We start from the raw sequence: 17,963 nt of genomic DNA on the forward strand, positions 1-17,963 counted from the left end.
ATGTTCTTTATTTCTTTTTAACGAACACGGTCCTGCAGTGGTTCTGACCCAACGTGCAGACGTGGTGTGGTATCGGGTCTTCCACGGTGGCCAGGAATAAATATTTAGTCTGTGAAGCAGCACCCAGAGATCTTCTACCTGACGTGTCCTTTCAGCAGTCAGAGCGCTCAGTTGCGTGTAAATTTGAGTCATCGCTAAAAATAATTAGTGGAGAATCCCTTTTATCTTTCTGCAGGTTTTTTTTTTTTTTTTTCCTTTTTATGAGCTGAACCACTATCGAAAGACTTTCTGTGCTCTGCTAGTGCTCACCCAGCAGAGGGAGTGTCTCTGCCATCTACCAACCCCCGGCGGTAGCAGAAAGTAGTACGTGAGTGTCCGGGAGCTGGGGAAGCAGGAATGGGGTAGGAAAACAGTAGTTTCAGTTGGTAACATTTCTATATGCAATTTCGTTATTAGGGTCAAGGTTGTTATTGTTTCCTCTGTTGTTAGTGCGGATATCAAGGACAGAAACCAAAAGAGAGAACGCAATTGCAAACGTGACTTCTAAAACACACAGGTGTGTCCTTTGGCTCTTAGATTTATTCTGAAACAGGCGTTATCTCTCTTTCCAAAGCTTTAACAGGGAGTCCAGACCTCTGCGGTGATGACACGATGGTTTGTCCCTTTGGAAGGTCTACGCAAGCACTACGCCTGTCACAGTCAGGAGGAGGGTGAGGGTCACGCTCACGGGATTCACGGCCGCGTTACTCAACAGAAGTTGAGATGTTATCCATCCTCTGTACTGAGATAAACGGACGTAGATCCCGGGAAATCTGGATCGGCCGCAGCCAACTCCGAAGCTGGCAATCCCGATGAGGTAGTATGTGGTGGTGCTGGAGCGATAGCACGCTAAAGGCCCTCCGCTGTCCCCCTGCAAGTAAACAATATAAAAAGCTAGTAACGTATATTGCCTTCCAGGAAACAACACAGAATTAAGTCAGTAATGTGCCCACATTTTTTTTTTTTTTAAACTTATTTTCATCAGCCAACCGGACAATAACACTGGCAGTCACACACGGATAGTAGTACACAGATACAATTCAGTGATGCTGGGTGATACCACCTTGCCTAGAACACCGTGCCTGCATCAGTTCCAGTGTCTTTAACAGAAGTTCTGTTGTTTTTCTTTCTGCGCCTTTTTGTTCTGAGGCTTGTCTCCCTAAACTTCCTCACTTGTCAGTTAATACGAGAATATATCATCCACACCGTGTGTAAGTACTGAGAAACGCGGGGATGAATACACAACCCTGAATCTTTGCCATGTCACCTGCTTAGAGGAAAACTGCTGAGGAAAGCAGGAAGTGTATCAGACAGAGCACTTCTGAATATGTGATGGCATTTAATTATAAATGTCTCCACATCACAGCTGGTGCCCCAGCTTTTGCACGCGAGTGCTTTTGACCTGAGAATTGTCTTTTCTGAGAAAGAGATGCTGATTGCTCAGCATTTCGCTGAAGTCTTGCCGTGTCACTGAGCCGTCTCGCTTCCCAGTGCTGCTGCTCTGTCACAAGTGTAGAAGCAGGCGAGATGCTCGTGTGCTTCACACGCCCTGCGTGTACGGTCACACCTGTGTGCAGCCGTACGTAGGGTTGTGTAATATGTAATTTATTGACATCTTTGTGGCACGTGTTATATAAATGTTTGTGTTCTCTATCCTTTTACTTCGTTAACTTATTGTCTTCTGAATTCTTTGTGTATGTTTTTGAGGTGTGTTTTTTCTTTGGAATCACCATCTCACCTCTCTATTTATGGTATTTTGCAGTTTAACGTGTTTTCTCTTTAGTATTTGTGCCTTTTTAATGAATTATGCTACAAATGCTGGTGGTCACGATGCCCCTGGGACTCTGGCGCGGGCGTTTCCAGGGGGGCAGGTCGGGGATGGCTCCTTCTTACCTGACAGGTGTCGGTGCCTCCTGAGCGAGAGCCAGCACAAATCATGTTGTCGTTAACCAGCCCCCCGTACGCGTCAGAGCTGTTACAGATGCTGGAGGGGATGATTTCCACTTGTGCTTCTTTTAACACGGGTGATGTTTTGCCTTTAATGGAAGACAGCACATAGAAAGGTAAAATACGATGCGTGTCGCAGTTCTTACTGTGCTTTTTCCCCTGTTTAGCTCCCTTCAGCGTGTGTTTCGGCAGGTGCGTTCTATAGATTGTGCCTGCTTCGAATGGATTTAAACTTAAGTGGGCTAAGGATTTGCAGACTGGGGTTTGATGTCATTTTTGCAATTCTTATTTTGAAGAAACATCAATAATAACAACCCTGCTCGCTAGCCGTGCTCAAAATGTCAGAGGTGACTTACTGACCAAGCTTGTACCATCCCCGGCTGCTTTTGAAGTTTCCACACCAGAAAGATTCACACCCCCAACTGACATCATATCAAGTCTGTGCTCGTTGTGATTAAAGAGAGAATTTGAGGGAGTGCAGCCATTCATAAAATACATGGGGACCTCTGAGTCCACAGTGCTCGGCATCAGAATTGTTTTTCAATGAAAAATCTATTTCTAGCAGACAACACTGAGTAGCTGTACCATGAAAGTCACGCTGGTTTATTTTCCTTTTTTCATGTTCTACTTGGAAGAAAGGCCAGAAAACTTGTGCCTTTGGTTACACCGCTGTAGATCTAATCTGCTTGCAATGGAAAAAACACTGACAGCAGATGCTCAGCTGCAGGAAGACTTGATGAGTTTGTGTGATGAGACTATAACCTGAACAAATTCAGTTCTCTGTGAGCTTGAGGGACTGGAACCTGATATTAGTTATGTAGCTTGTAAGCTGATCTACAAGGCAAACAAATTTTTACCTTTTTCTGCTGTACGTCCCCAGCCACTGATAAAGCAATCTGTTTCGTTGTCGATGTACTGGTACAGGTGGGCAGGGGGTAGGCAGATAGGCTGAATATAGTCGCTGTAGCGTACTGCGGAACGGAGTTTAAATAATGCAATATCATTTTCAAATGTTTCTGTCTGAAATTCTGGGTGCACAGTGATGTATCTGATCTTTCTTTTTGCTGTGTGTTCACCGAGTTTCCAGAGGTTATGTGCGCCCAAAACAGCTCTCCAGTAGTACGGGTCCCTAAGAGAGAATTCATGTATTTTTTTACAATTCTTTCTTGAGGGCATTGTTTGAAGCAATTGTTTTACTGTTGGCTTATACACCTTTAGGAATATACATTGAAAATTCTGTAGTAAATATTTTCTGGAACAAATTTCCCTAATTACCATTCTGTCTGTTTTGAACGCTCTTTGCCTAATGCTGGTTATGGCTGTTAAGGCAAATTCAGATTAATGATTTAAGCTGATACTCAGATTTTGCTTCCCACCTCATCTCAGCAGAGGCCACCCGGGAGATCTTCTTTTGAAAAAGATAAAGACATGGATTTATTTTGCAGAAAGGAAGTAGGCTTATACCCACAATGCTTTTAAAGACTGTGCTTGTACAGATTGTGCTTGTAGATTTGGGAAATCCATTAACTAGAAGTTACAAATAATATCAACTTAATATTAAATTTAGAAATAGGGCCAGAGTCATTCAGACCTAATTTCTATTCAAGTATGTTGAAAAAAATCTTTACTGATATTAAGTGGGAATTGAATTTGGCCTGTGATGAGCACAGGGTAGGCTATAAAATTCAGATTAACCTCCAAAATCCTCCAGAGTGTAAGATAAAAATTAAATTGATTATTTGCAATATAATGCCTCTCTGAATTAATGTTTGTACAAGTGCATTTAAGGAAACAAGGAGCTGATCTGACAAAGTCCTGATAAATAATAAAATGCCCAAGTTCAGTGATTTTTACAGTTCAGTTTCCCTCAGGTCATGGTTGTATTAACACAGCCAATATGAACTTGCACGAACTAGTGTGCAGCTTCTGCAGCGATGTTAAAGACTCCAGAAAAGGCAACAGTGATGAGATAGCTGAAATGCAGCAGAACTGCTGTAAGTACAACTAAAGCACCTGTTCTGAGGAGTGTTATTGCCACATTGTCAAAAAAATAGTAGTTAAGTGCCTGTTAAACAGGAAGAATGGAAATAGTGTTAAAAGTAATGAATTGTAACGTTTCTAATTGAAATACTGCAACATTTTCTTTTTGCAGTGAGCTTTACTGGTTTAGAAAAATCTATTGATCAGAAAAATTAGAGCTCCGTGACAAAAAAAAAGCCCCCAACCTAACAAAAACGTCACCTAGATCAAAAACAAACGACCCTCTATTAAAAATAACACAGGTTGTTGGTTAACCCAGCCAGAAGCGCGTATCCAAGACTTCTTGCTGTTGACTTAGAACGATGTAACCTGGCATCGCGTGCGGGGCTGGCAGCCGTCACCACACACACCGTCACACCACGGGTGACAAAGGGGACAGTGTCTGGTCCTTAGAGCCACGACCTGTCCCTCCCACGGGCCATCCAGGAGCTGCATTTTGGGTCTGCGCTAAGAGAGCTCGGGCCGCGTCCGTCCCGTTGATCTGCCCTTGTTCAGAGATCCCACGGCTGATGCTTCGCTGACCTACCGTGCCCTCCCCGTAGCTCATAACAAGAGGTACTGACAGGAATACCTACCTCCTTCCCTTAAGGCAGTGCCCAGCGGTCAGCACTGAGTTCTCATTAACTAAAACTCCTCCGCATGTGTGGACAAATTTTCCCCCCGCCTGGTGGATCTGGAGGCTGACGGACCAGGGCCACGCTCCAACCTGAGCGTCGTGTCCGCCCAGGACCCGGGATGCTGAGATGCTGCTTAGGAGCGGCCGTTGTCCGCACGCTGCAAAACAGAACAGTCGGTTATATCGTTCAAACTGAAAAACAGTGCAGTTTGGGGCTTTTAGGTTTCGATTTTTCATCTGCAGTGTTACTTGCTGCAGGACGTTTGCAGCTGGAGCCCAGCTTCTGGAGATCCCAGGGCAGTTTTCTTAGGTTGTATGAAACACGTGCGTTTCCTCTGGTTACACGCGTGTTTCTCCTGTATGGATTTACTGTGTACATCGCGGTAAGCGCGTTCCAGCCGCTGCTGCTTTATGAATTCATCGGATTTAGGTGCAGATGAAGTTTTTCCGTGTGTCTGTGGGGAGCCGGGACCCACCACAGCCCGCCCCCCTTCCCCCCCCCCACTTCCCAGCCCGTCAACTGCCCGCCCCGGCCCTTCCCACCGCGCTGCTCCGGCATAGCCGCAGTACCCTCGGTGGAAGCCCCCGGGGCCGCCACCCCGAGCAGGCTGCTGGCCAGGAGCAGCAAGAGCCCCGAGGCCACGAGCCGCCCCCTCCGCATCCTCCGTCGAGGGGGACAAAATGGCGGCGGGCGCGGCCCGGCGCGCGGGGGCGCTGCCAACGGCCGCTGAGGCGGCGGCGGGTCCCGCCTGGGCCGCGGCACCGTTCAAAGAAACTTCTCGAGGGCGTTAATGTTAAACACGAGGCTTTTAATGCTCTGGTGGCGAACAGCGTTAGACCCGATAATGGCGCAGGGGCAGGCAGGCAGCCAAGTGACCCAGAGACTTTGGTAAGTGTTATGTGGGGAGGCAGGGTGTGGGCCGGCCCTTCCCCTCGCGCGCCCCCGGCTTTTGTCAATAAGGAACTTTGGGCTGAGCAGAAGTCGGGTGTGAAGGGTTTGTGTCTGCTCCTTCTGTGAGGCTGAACGTGAGCGGCTGGGACGGAGCGTGGGGAGAGGGGCGTGGGTCGAGCCCGGCGCCGGTGCACAATGGCTCCCTCAGCCCGGGCTGCCACGCCTGGGGAGCGCCTGAAGGAATCCTTGCCCAGAGTCAGACAGACGTAAGACGAAGTTCTCTTGCGTTAATACATTTTTTTTCCTGCCTGCTGGGCTGTTTTGCATTCTCCTGCAGCCTCCTCCTGGGATCCTCCACGGGCCGCGCTGGGCGCGAGGCACAGCAGCGCAAGAGCTTCAGAGATGTTTAGAAAACTGTCCCTCTCTTCTTGGATGCTTGAATTAGAAACTAACTTAAAGTCGTTCATGGTGTTACCTGGGTTCAGATGTCTTGATTAGCCTATGTCGTGTTATTTGCGTTGATTCTGTGAAGGGATTTGACGGGGGGGGCAGGGGAGAAGGCCTGGCAGGGCGGAGGGAGTTACTTCACGGCGTAGCCCATGATGTGCGGCTGGATGGGCGTCCAGGGCAGCGCTATGCTGAGGTGTTGTAAGTTCAGCTCCGAGAAGTTGGCCTGTTCCAGATTCTTCCATATCTCTCTCGTTAGGCAGCATCCATCAAAGACGAGTTTCCAAGTCGGGTAGCAGATCTGCTGCCAAAAATACTTCCAGCTGGAACGATCAGCGACCACGTGCTCTAAGAAGTAGAAAGCGCCTCCCTGGGGAAAACAAAATCTCCTTACAGAGCCGCAGCAGGTGCTGGGGTCACGCCGCGCTCCCCCCTCCATCCCACCTCCTCTCAGATACCCACCAGCGCCTGGGCAGTCTGCTCGCTCATCAGTATTCTCCCCCCCTTCCCCGCCTGCTTTTTGCTTTTGTGGTGTCAGTTGAATTAACGTTAAGCAGGAAACTTGCAGAGATTCCAAATGCCTATTCAAACAGCGTGAAGGAAGGACTTATTTGATCCCTCTTTTATTATAGCAATGGTTTGTTGTCTTTTTGTTTCAATTACGGTTGCTAGCGTGTCATTTTTTTCAAAGGAAACTAAGAGAAATGTGTAAATCCTACTCAAACTCATCAGTTTTTGACAACCCAGAGGATTGTCTTGAAAATGCCATTTTAAAGGCTGAAAGTCTATTGCAAAAATACCCCAGCAAAACAGCTTTTTAAAATCTTTACCTTGATTAGTATACAACAGGAAATGAAGGCATTTAATTAGAGTGCTTTAGTCATACAGGTAGCTCAGCCCCACTTGTAAGAGGCTAAAGCAGTTTATTTAAAATGCAGACTTTCAGTCTCGATCAGAGAGCTTCCCACCCAAAGAAAATCTGGTGTGTGTGGGGAGGGAGAATACCACAGGAACTAGTTCTGCTTTAAATGCTATACTGTAATTACTTGGAAAATTTGTGGCAGTTCTAGTTAGCAGACTGTTACTTCTAGGGTTTTACTTTTCAGAATAGGACGGAGCGACCGGTGTGTTGCCACTGCCTGCACCATTTAGCAGTGCAGAGTGGCTGTAGGGAAATAAACTGGGTCTGGTCTGTCAGCTCAAAAGCAACTTTTTATTTTTCTGTTGGTGCAGTGCCTCTGGAATAGATGATAAAGGTAATAAGAGAAGTTTTTATTCAGATACTCACTGGTCTGAGCACTCGCAGGGCTTCCTTCAGGGTGCCGTTCACGTCGTGCACAGAGCAGAGGACCAGGGTGCAGACGACGACATCCACAGACCCGCTGGGCACCTGGTGCAGGTCTTCTCCTGCAGCTACTAGGAAACGCTCGTAGTGCACATGCTGATTTTTGTTCATGCTTCTCAAAAGGCCTTGCTGGAAGTTGGGGTTTATGTCGGTGCACGTGACTTTGCAGCCCGGTGGGTAGAACTGGAAGTTGGCACCGCAGCCGGTCCCGATCTCCAGCAGCTTCAGCTCTCCTGAAGGGCTCCTGAAGTCGGGTAGATTACGAAATAGCTCCTGCTTCTGCTTCTTTGCTTTCTTTTCATGAATTGCAGAAAAATGCTCTATGAAGAAAGGAAAAAATATCTTCTTACAGAAGGGCTGCCATATTCCCAGGAACGACAGTAGGTAGATGGGCAGGGCAAGCAGCGCGAGGCAGGCACGGAAGAAGAGGATGCTGGCCTCCATCATTTCCAGCGTGGGGCAGAGGATCCGCACTGAGCAAAGCTAGTTCTTCTGCGTATTGAAATTCAGACAGAGCTGCATTCATGTACTTGCTGTGTTCCTCTTGAAGTATATTCAGCTCCCTGGGTTGAGCTGGTGGACTTTTCCCTACAGCTGAGTTTCAAGTCCCATTACAGGCCAGGAAGGGAGAAGCAGGACTGCGTACCAAACGGTTACCGTGGCATCCCAGCTCTGGCAGAAGAGGAGCTGCCAGTCTGTTACGTAATCGGCATAAACTGGGCAGTACAACTTTGTACAGAACACTGGCAAAATGTCACCAGTCGCCCTAATTCGGTGTTCAGCAAACATGTGGTGTTCGATTACAGGTCATATCTCTCAGAGCAACTCTGTGTTGTCTTTAGTGAGCTGAGGGAACTTAATCTGAACTCTGCACGTGCTGTAGGCGTTTCGTTAGGAGTCTGATTAACATTTCAGTTAAAACGCGTTTGTTTAAGAGTTAATTTACCACCCCGTTGTAAGTAGCTGCATGAGCTAGTCGGCTACTTGCTCTGTGCTCTCTCTGCGACAGCAGTTTTCAGTCTTTCCACTTCGTGGACTCCTGAAATACTTTGGTATGTGTGTTATGGAAATTATGCGTGCCAGCCACCATAACAGGGTTCCACTCTAGGTTTCCGCTGAATCAATAAGCCAAAAGGAGATTCTTCTATAACGTCCTTTTTATTAATAGCGCTACGGTTTGAGCTGGATGCCTCTGAAGAGGGACCTTGAACAAAGAAATCCCTGGGCAATTATACCCTTACGGTCTAAATTCCCCAATCCTCACGCGGCAGTTCGGAGCAGTAGTGATATTAGGGTCTGGGGTCTTCCCGTTCTTCGTTGGGTCCTTCCATTGGCTCTAAGCAAGCAGTTTGTTATCTCTAAGGTTGAAGGTTCTGTTAATGACTGACTTCTTTATCTCCTGGCTTGGACCAGCTCTGGGGCATTCTTTTACTTGACAAGGTGAACGTTCACAGCTTGTGGCCTGAGGCATCAGCACATTTAGCTACTAAAGCTACTCAAGTTCTATAGAAGTGGTATCCCAGTCGCACAACGTGTGCGTACGGGCTCCTTTGCAGGGAATGAGCTTGCTTTTCTCAGTTATCTTTCAGACCTTTGATGGGAATTGTGGAACAGAGATAAAACAACTTATTAATTTGGTAATCACTGCATATGGTGTATGGCTTGGGTTTACTACCTTCATAAGCTTGAGTCAACCATAAACGCATTCTGTAAAACGTCTTCACCTTTGCAGCCACCAGTGCGTTTTCAAAGGACCTGTCAGGTGTGTAGATCAGCCACCAGCATTTAATTGCTGTGCTCCAGGTGAGCCTCCTGCAGGGAAAGGAGGCCTTAAGGTCCCTAATCAAGGCAGTTCTAACGTGAATTGCATTGGGGAATTTTGTTTTGCTGTTGAGTGATAGGTAGTCCCGCTGTCCGATGAGTTACCTCCTCCCTCTAGTGGTAATAAAGCAAATATAAAATCCAGCGTACGGCGGCATCGTATTAGACTGTTGTCATACCTTCATACCTCCACCTTGTGGCAACTGCATTAGAGAAACGGATTTGAACAGTGGGAGTTGCTTGTGGTGTAGACCAGTTGGATGTGTATGGAACACAAAATAAGAGACATTAATGCATTATTTTGTTACAAATAAAATCTCTACCAGGTTTTAATACCGTTCTCCTCTACTGCAGGAAATCATAGAAAAGGTGAAACAGTGGCCAAGAGAGCAGCACCTTCTCTTGGTGTCCTAGGGGAGTTTAACTGGAAAACATGTCTAATGAAAGCCCTGGCTTTTAGAAGAGGCCTCTTTAAGGTGTGATCTAGATTGGAGGGAGAGTAGAAAATGAAGAGTTGAAGCACAGGTAAAACACATTAGTAGAGCGTGACAAAAGGGCTCTAAGGACATGGCTGTTCCAGTAACAGCGTTTTACAGCGGAGGTGAGGTTTCTGCCATCTGACTTAACAAATGCCAATTTTCTCCCCGTGTAAAGAAAAGTTCTGGTTTTTTGCTTTGTAGGTGGCTGGTTCAAGTGAAATCTGCACTGACAGCATTAGCATCTCCTGGCCAATGAGAATTACGCCTAGAGAAGTGGTGTTGTAATGAGCACTTCCCTGAATAAAGAGAAGTCCTGTCAGGGAGGGCTCTGCCGGCACGGGCGAATGAACGCCTGCTCGTAAATACATTTCATAATGGGAAGACTGAAATGAAAACGCTCCTGCTGATGCCGTATCCATGTGTCCTGTATCGGAAACGTTAGAGGTTGGGCATTATTCTCTGGCCCTAGAAAAACCTTAGCCCTCTGTACTTGCTTGCATGTATCTTCTGTTCCCTTTCCTCCCTCTCCCCCTTCTCACCTCTCTAAGATGCTGACGCCTCCTTTATTTTGTATTGGACCGAAATGTGTTGTGCAGACTTGTTTCCAGTTTGCCTGGTCCCTGTGCAGCAGCTCTATTTCAGAGCTCTATCCAGAAAACCTGCCTAAGAAATGGAAGAATGCGATTCCGAGTTTGCGTGAGCTCAGGACGTTTTCCATACTTTTATTTTGGGTGGCCAGCTGCTGTATTTGAGCTGACTGTAAGGGTGAAAAACCTTCTGCAAAGCGTGACAGGAGTACTGAAGGGAGGTCCCGTGTCCCGCAGTGCTCGTGGTCGTTTATTTTACTGCATACCCAATGATATGGGGGCTAGTAGGAATCCAGTAAGGTGTGACATGAATGCGCCTCAAATTCAGTTCTGAGAAATTCATTTTCTCCAGCTCCTCCTGTGTCTCTCTGCTCAGGGAACACCCATCTCCAAAATACTTCCAGGCCGGGTCACAAACCTTTTGCCAAAAGTAGGTCCAGCTGGAATGATCTGCAGCCACGTGCTCCAAGAAGTAGAAAGCTCCACCCTGGAAAACAGTGCCGTAAAAAAAGTAATTAAAAGGACTTAGGGCTGTTCCCCTCTGGATGCAGACTTTTATATTTTGTGTATTTGTAAACACGCTGCCTTTTATCACCTCGCTGGAGTCATGTTTGTTTTGAACCCTGAAGTCTCTGAGAGCGCCTCCCGTTCAGTTTTTGTTGAAGATGGTTGTTACTGGGTGGTTACTGCTGGGTGACCACACGTTTACTGAGGGGCACACTGTAGGACTGTGCAAGAGGCTGTACGGTCTGATGGCACGAACTGCTGCCACTGGGGTTTTGTCTGTGCCTTGGATGATCTTGGGACAAACCACTTTAACTTCCTTGTGTTTCAGTTTTTCTCATCTGAGAAATGTGACGAAACAATTTGCCAGCAGGGACAAGAGTTTATTTCTTCGTGTTTATAAAACATGTGAGACAGCCTTAGCAAGCAGAAATCTGGTGTCCCAGGCTACAGTCAGTATAGGTAGTGCGTAGTAGTTTTGTCAGCGTCAGTCTTGTGAACCCTATCCATGTTTAATTGTATTTTTGCCCACATCTGTTCCATGTCCGTGTTTATAAATAACAGATAAAAAGCAAATCTACTATTGTAAGCAAACCTTTCCCGTAAAACTTTTTCAGTGGAGCCAAACAAGTCAGGGGTTCAGAGCTGATGTTTCCTTCCCGTCCTGACTGCAGTGCGTTGGGTAGGATCTTACTCCTTCTTCCCTAGGTTTGCTTTGTAAGAGTGTGCGAGATTGCCTCGAGGAATTAATTAGGTTTTCAGCCACATGCAGGGCTGGTCTCATCTACACCTGGAGGCTCTGGCCCGTTACACAGATTTAGCTCACCTGTGTGGGTAGGATTTGTGTTTAGTTTAATTTCAACTCTTCCCAGTTACTCTGGGATAACTGGAAAAAAGTATTGGAAGGGCATTATGTAAATGTGGGATTTTACAAATGTCACCTTAGATTGTAATGGACATACCTGCTTAGGTGGACAAGTTTTAGAGACCAGAGAGAGAACTGCTAGAGAATACACAGCGCAACTATGAACTGAAATTGTTAATAATCTACCTGTGTTACAAAGCACATTCCTTTCTGCTTCCCTCCCCGTACTCCACCCTGTATTGCAGTAATCTTGTTTATCTAGTCCGGCTCTGCTCCTCCTCCTCGCTCCCAGCACCTCCTGGGTTGTGTTTGGGGGGGGGGGGGGGGGGGGGGGGGCGTTATTTCTTTCCTTTTTGTTTCTGAAACAGCTTTGGCCTTGGAGTTTTTGCAGGTGGCCCAGCTGCAAGCGCAGGAGCCAGGCTGCCCGGATTGAGTAGCCGTGCCTCTCACTCGCCCCGGCAATCGGCACCACTGTGCTGGTGCCCCAGAGCTCCTGCGTGCTGGGGAGGGAGGGGGGAAGCAGGCTGAGCTGGTTCTTTCATCTGCAGGTGAAGCAGCCCAAAAGAAAATTATTTGTGAGTGGATAAGTGGATATGATGGTTGATTTTAATCTCTTTCTTGGCCTGGTGCAGGTGATTGCGTTTATCCTAAATGTAGGTCAGTCCACACAGCTTGGCTTATCAGGACACATGGGGAGCCCCGCTGTCCCTCGTGCTGCCCCAGCTTACCAGCCTGAGCACCCGCAGGACCTCCCTCAGGACTCGCGGGACGTCGGTCACCGAGCACAGCACCAAGGTGCACACCACCACGTCCGCGGCGCCGTCCGGGATTTGGTGCAGGTCCTCGCCAGAAGCAACCACCGAACGTTCAAGTTTAAGGTGCTGATTCTCTGAGAGGCTCTTGAGGAGGAACTTTCTGAAATTGGGATTAGGGTCGGTGCAGATCAGCCGGCAGCCTGGGGGGTAGAACTGGAAGTTGGTGCCAGTGCCCGTGCCAATCTCCAGCAGCGTGAGCTGGCCCGAAGGACTTGTGAATTGTCTCAAGTTGCTGAACAGCTCTTGTTTCTGCTTGTAGACCTTCCGGTTGTAGATGGACGCCACCTTGGACATGATGTGTGGGAAGACTTTCTTGTAGAAGGAGTCCCACAAGCCCAGGCAGGCGAGAACGTGGATGGGCAAGAGGAGGAGCTGGACACATCGCTGGAGGAAGGTGACCAGCACCATCCTTGCTGGTGGCTGGGAGCGGAGGTGGCTGGTGGCAGGCGAGGTGCTTCTTGCCCTGCCCGCAGGCTGCTCGGCCACCTCTGAACCGGATGTGTATGTCTGTCTGTCCGTCCTGTCTGTCTGTCCCAGCGCCCTCTTAAAGCGGCAGCGCAGTGGTTGTGCGGGGTGGGAGGGGACCCGGGGCCACCCCCACCAAGCAGCTGGGGCCCCTCGCTGCCGGCCAAGGCTCCACGTCCCTCCTCGCCGCTGGATCACCCGTACGGAAACGCTTCGCTGGGTTCAACCTGAAAGCTCGGATCCTGCCTGCTCTGAGCCTGTTAGCTGGGAGAACGGACCCTTCCAAACCCCCCCCCCCCCCCGAGCGTTTCGCTTCTCGGTCCCGTGCCTGCCGGACCATCGCCCTACCCTGCGGGTGTGGGTGCTCCTGGGTGCTGCCGAGCTCACTTCAGAATCCCCTCGGCTTGTGTAACAGGAGGATCGCGGCCGTGGTACCGGAGAGGGCTTGGAGACGACCGCGATCTCCCTGCCTGCCCCCACGTAACAACCTGGTTCCGTTACACGGTCATTCCAGCTCCCCAACTTTGTTCAGCGTCAGGTGGTTTTGCGGGTCTGTCCTGGCAGAGGGACCGGTCACCTGGTGGCTGTTGCTCTGGGTGCTTTGCTGAGGCGTGTGTGACATCCCTGTCCCCAAAGCCACGGACGAGGCGATGCCGAGGTCACTACACTGGTGGAGGGAGAAGTGAGGGCTGTAACGATGAAATAAGGAAAAAGCAGTATCCTTATCAAGCAATTTTTATTTTTTTGGTACTGAGCAGCTGTGTGCTCCTTAAAGAGACAGCACAGTGCCGGGTAGTTAATTGTTCAGATCCAGAATTACAGAATTATCTTAGTTCTGTTGCCTGAGTTCTGGGTGATTTTGTTCTCTTTTAACCCAAGGAGGGGTTTTATGGTTTTTATTAGCTTTACTGTTCTGATTACAGGCAAGCAAATACATTAGCTGGAGTTGTAATACTTACCTGCTTTACAAGGCAGCATTATTTTGGAAATACTTGCAAACTCGGAGTGTGTGCATCTTCTGAGGATTCCCTTTCGACCTGGATGCAGGTAACGACCTGGGTGGCTCTGAGGGCTGAGCACAGCAGTCTGTGAAAATCCAGCTCTGCGTAGGGATTGTGGGGAGCGTCGTGCCTCTTACCCGGGCTAGAGTCTCTCCCAGGCTGTGCCAGGATCGCTTAGGTCAATCAGGAACTTTTTTTTTTTTAGTTTTGTTATCACTGTTCAACCTCCGAGGGCGTTGACCTATTTATTTCTTTAGGTGCCTTGCTTAAAGATTTTCTACAAACTGTAATAACACCCTCGGGGCCCCAGAGTGTCCTTGAAGTATTTCTGGTGCGTGGCCCGCCCCGGAGGGACCCGTGTGCCCCCCGTTGCCGCCGGCTCGGTGGGTGCCCTAGTTGGAGGCGGGGGGTCAGTTTGCCTCGCTGCCTGCCAGCACCGTGTGCTTCAAGCTGCCGGCACCGTTACCTGTGAGAGAAGGTGGGTTTTTCTCATGTTATGGGACCAAACTCTCATGTTTGGCCACGTGAACACTCATATGTGGGAGATGCTATCCTGTTCCTCAGCAGTTTGTTATCAGTGGATTTTTTCCTAGCTTTCAGTGGGTTTATTTCCACTTATTTCACATCTGCTGGAAATTTAAGCCTTAGTGAGAACCAAGCTACGGAAGGTCCCGTTTGGACTGAAAATTTCTCAGAATCTGTAGCAGCTTGTTTATGTGTAAGTGCTTTGGTTAGTTGTGGCTTGAGATACCTCCATTTTTTCGGTTGCCTCTGCCCTTGTGGTACAGTAGGGAAGTCCCATCCAAGGCAGCAGCGTAAAGCGAGGGCAGATTTAGTTCCTGTGTCACTTCCACAGGAAGATAAATGAGTTCTCCGGCACAGTGCTGTGTCCTGCGAGCTTGTCTGCTCAGCACACAACTCCTGCAGCTCTGCACAGAGGACAGAGACTTAAAATTCTGTGAAGAGGACATTCTGCAAGGTGGATATATTTTTTTTTTTCCCCTAAAACAGCAACCTAATACAGTGTGTCAAGTTGTTCTTAGAGCAACACAGGCACAGTCTTACCGAGAATAAGAACTACGTAACAATAAAAATTGATCCTAAAATTGCAGTCACAAGCTATATGTGTAACATTATAGGTGTAAATTCTGTGTGTAAAGGAGTTTTCTCTCTTGAATGAAGAGGCATAACTTGGTCAGTTATTAGTACTCTTATTCCAGTATTACTGGAAAAAACAGAAATTGCCCATACGATGGGGTTGTAGCTGAGGACCGTATTCCATAGTAGACTTGCACCTCTTTAGGGAGCTGCTGGGTGTTGGGGAGCTCCTCAGCTCCCCGAGAAACCTGCCAGGTCCCGAGGAAGGACCTTGGAGAGGAAATCTAATAGCCCAGGTCACGCTGAGAAGGAAGAAGCCAGTACAGTGCCGAGATCTACCAAAGAGCCTCACTGCTTGTATGACACAAATATTTTGGCACTTTTTTATTTCTTCTGTACAATCTTACTGTTTCCAGATCGTCCAGGGATGAGGTCACAGAGCTCTTGCTGATGCAAAATGTGTGTGGCCATTTGAAGTTTTGGCTTATCCCGAAACTGTAAGGAAAAAAAAAAAAGAGGAAAAAGCATTTGGCTGATAGTTTTCCTTTTGCTCTGTTGGTGACACCAGCCACAGGTCGCGCTGGGTGTTTGTTGCGGGATTTTTGCGCTTCTTTCCGAAGTCCGTCCTGCGTGGGCAGCGCTTTAGACTGAGGTGTAACGCCGGCCTAAGCGAAGTTCGGCTCCCAGCGTTGGAACCGGTTGTTCCGGAGCCGCGTTCAGCCCGTGCCGGAGCCGGCCGGGTGCTGGGGCGAGCCGAGCACCTCCGGCACCGCCGCGGTTCCCGGTCTCCCGGTGGGGGCTGATGCTGGGAGCGGTGCTCACTGGTACCGGTACCGCCTGGGCCAGGCCCCGCTCGGCCCTGGGCGGGCGTGAGCACCGGCGCTTAGCCAGAGCCCGGCTTAACCCAGCCTAGCGCTGCGCTGCGGGCGGGGGGCGCCGGGCCGCCTCGCCCCCCAGGTAGGGCCCAGCTCCCGTCGGGGCGAGCGGGCTGGGGAGAGGAGGGAGGGGGTTTCCCCGGCAGCCCCCCCCCCCTTCCCCTCCCCGGGGCTGCCTCCGCTCGGCGCGGGCGCGGGAGTTTTGCGACGCTCCCTGCGCGCGGTGCCGGCGGGGCGGGGGGCGGCGCGGGGGGGGGCAGCGCAGGCAGCGCACCAAGATGGCGACAACCGCAGTTCCTCCTGCAGCTCCCCCACCTCCGCAGTCCAGCAACGCCTTGCGGGAGACGCGTTAGTGCAGCGGCCACAGTAAGTTGCAGCCCCGGCGCGGGGACCCGTGCGGGGGGCGCCCGGGGTCCCACAGCCTTTGCTCCCCGGATTTTTTAAATTTTTTTTTTTGTTTTTAAATTCACCCCCCCCCCATCCTCCTCCCCTCCCCAGCAGCACACACTCTTCCCCCTGCCCCCACCCCGGGCGGGGGCTTTGCCGCAGAGCGGTTTTCTGGCAGCTCTTGGCTTGCATGGGGAGCGATCTGGGGGGGCAGGCGGGAGCCGGCTGGGGGGGCAGGGGGAGCCCCCTGCCCCAAATCGGCCTCGGGGGCCCGAGGAGCCTCTCCCCTCTCCACCCCGCGGAGGAGAGTTGGCCCCGGTGGATGCCCCTTCCCTCCGCGCTCGGGGAGGGGGTACCGGGGTGCCCCCGCTTCTCTCCCCACCCAACGCCGCCCTCCGCGCCCCAGCAGCAGCCTCGGGGCTCCCGGCGCAGCCCCAGCCCCCGGCGGGGGAAGGTCCATCCGCCCTCTCCCCCCGGCTCCCGGCTGCAGCCCGAGGTCCCCGAGCCCCGTGGGGAAGGGGGGGACTCGCCAGCGCGCCCGCCCGCCGCCTCTGCGGCCTCGGGGTCAGCCCTCCCCCGGCGGGGAGGCTGGTGCTGGGAGGGGGCGACCTGCCCCTGCTCCCCCCCCCCAGCCCGGAGCAGCGGGACCTCCGGCCGGGGCCCCTTCCCCGTCCATCCCGCAGCCCGGGGAGCCCGCGGGGCCCTTCTCCCGGGCCCCGAAATTCGGGGCTGTGCTCTTTGTCTGCATTGTGGGGAGGGAGAGAGGAGGGACGAGTGGAGTTCCTCTCGCTGTCCCTTCCCCCCTCAGCCCGAGCTGCAGAGCCGGTACATCCCTCCACCCCCCCTTTTCGCCTCCTGCTGCCGGGGGAGGGGGGGAGTTGGAGGACAGAGTTTTGTGGGGGAGATTGATGGGGCGGCTCTGGGGTCCCAGCCTGCCCCAGATGTTGGTGTCGTGGTTCGTGCTTTTGCTTCCTTCCACCACAGAGATTTTGGGGAATGGTGAGGGCAGATTTATTTTAGTTTTTCCTTCCTGGGGAGAGGGAATTGCACGTTCACAAGCTTTTTCTATTAAAAATCTGGGTGTCTTCTTCCCCTCCTCCCGCTCCTTTCTGGTGCAAATTATGCCCAGCTGATGTGGGGGTGGGGAAGCTGGAAGAGACGCTCCGGCAGTAGCTGCAGATGATCCGAGGTAAAGTCTAAAAGTCTGACGGGAAGGGGAGTGTGTGCGTGAGGGCCAGCACCGCTGGAGCGAGCCTTCCGTAAGGCCCCGAGCTGCCTTTTGGAGAGGGATCCCGGTGTGGTAGGATCATCCACCGCCGGCTTTCCGTGCGTGCCGTGGCACGGGGGGGGTCGGCGTGAGATCCTTGTGGGGTCGGTTTACGGGGCGCTGGTTGTGTTCCTGCCATGTGTAGACACGGAACCTGGTCCTTGTACCACTGCAGCATTCCACCCCCAACGGGAACCCATGACCCGAATGTCCTCATTTCACACTGGGGAAGGTTTAATTACAAGGAACGAGGGTGATCCTGGAGCCCGATTGCCCCCGTACTGGTGTCTTCAGAGGCAAAAGGGGAGGAAGCATTACATCAGTGGTTTTCTCAGGGGTGATGGCTGGCAGTGCTGTTTGGGAGGGAGGGGGCCTGCAAGTATTGGTGCACCCAAGTGCTTATTTTCCGTGTCGGCGATGGATGCGCTTCTAAAAGGAGACCCCGCGCCAGGCCGGGCAGCGTGCGGGGGGTA

At 50.8% G+C, this 17,963-nt stretch overlaps 4 protein-coding genes across 8 annotated transcripts in view; 1 reads left to right on the forward strand and 3 right to left on the reverse strand.

Moving 5' to 3' along the window:
- Positions 1–37: 37 nt before the first annotated feature.
- On the reverse strand, positions 38–5,104 carry TMPRSS12 (transmembrane serine protease 12). Its single transcript, XM_074853986.1, has 4 exons — positions 4,602–5,104; positions 2,844–3,115; positions 1,933–2,075; positions 38–910 (listed from the first exon to the last, which is right to left on the reverse strand). The coding sequence occupies exons 1-4, from the start codon at positions 4,877–4,879 to the stop codon at positions 674–676; spliced, it is 930 nt and encodes a 309-aa protein (XP_074710087.1). The 5' UTR covers positions 4,880–5,104; the 3' UTR covers positions 38–673.
- Positions 5,105–5,430: 326 nt separating this feature from the next.
- Positions 5,431–8,956, reverse strand: LOC141936748 (thiol S-methyltransferase TMT1A-like). The gene is made up of 2 exons (XM_074853991.1): positions 7,270–8,956; positions 5,431–6,351 (listed from the first exon to the last, which is right to left on the reverse strand). The coding sequence occupies exons 1-2, from the start codon at positions 7,771–7,773 to the stop codon at positions 6,115–6,117; spliced, it is 741 nt and encodes a 246-aa protein (XP_074710092.1). The 5' UTR covers positions 7,774–8,956; the 3' UTR covers positions 5,431–6,114.
- Positions 8,957–10,317: 1,361 nt separating this feature from the next.
- Positions 10,318–12,855, reverse strand: LOC141936749 (thiol S-methyltransferase TMT1A-like). The gene is made up of 2 exons (XM_074853992.1): positions 12,311–12,855; positions 10,318–10,700 (listed from the first exon to the last, which is right to left on the reverse strand). Exons 1-2 carry the CDS (start codon positions 12,803–12,805, stop codon positions 10,464–10,466), a joined length of 732 nt encoding a protein of 243 aa, XP_074710093.1. The 5' UTR covers positions 12,806–12,855; the 3' UTR covers positions 10,318–10,463.
- A 3,197-nt stretch (positions 12,856–16,052) lies between these two features.
- The window catches only part of SCN8A (sodium voltage-gated channel alpha subunit 8), a 59,099-nt gene continuing 57,188 nt past the window's right edge, over positions 16,053–17,963 (forward strand). For all 5 annotated transcript variants that reach the window (XR_012626783.1, XM_074853862.1, XM_074853861.1 and 2 more), the window contains exon 1: positions 16,053–16,202. The gene's annotated coding sequence lies outside the window, so the exon portion shown is untranslated. The remainder of the gene's footprint in view (positions 16,203–17,963) is intronic.

The sequence above is a fragment of the Strix uralensis genome, chromosome 33, assembly GCF_047716275.1.
Source record: "Strix uralensis isolate ZFMK-TIS-50842 chromosome 33, bStrUra1, whole genome shotgun sequence".
NCBI lineage: Eukaryota > Metazoa > Chordata > Aves > Strigiformes > Strigidae > Strix > Strix uralensis.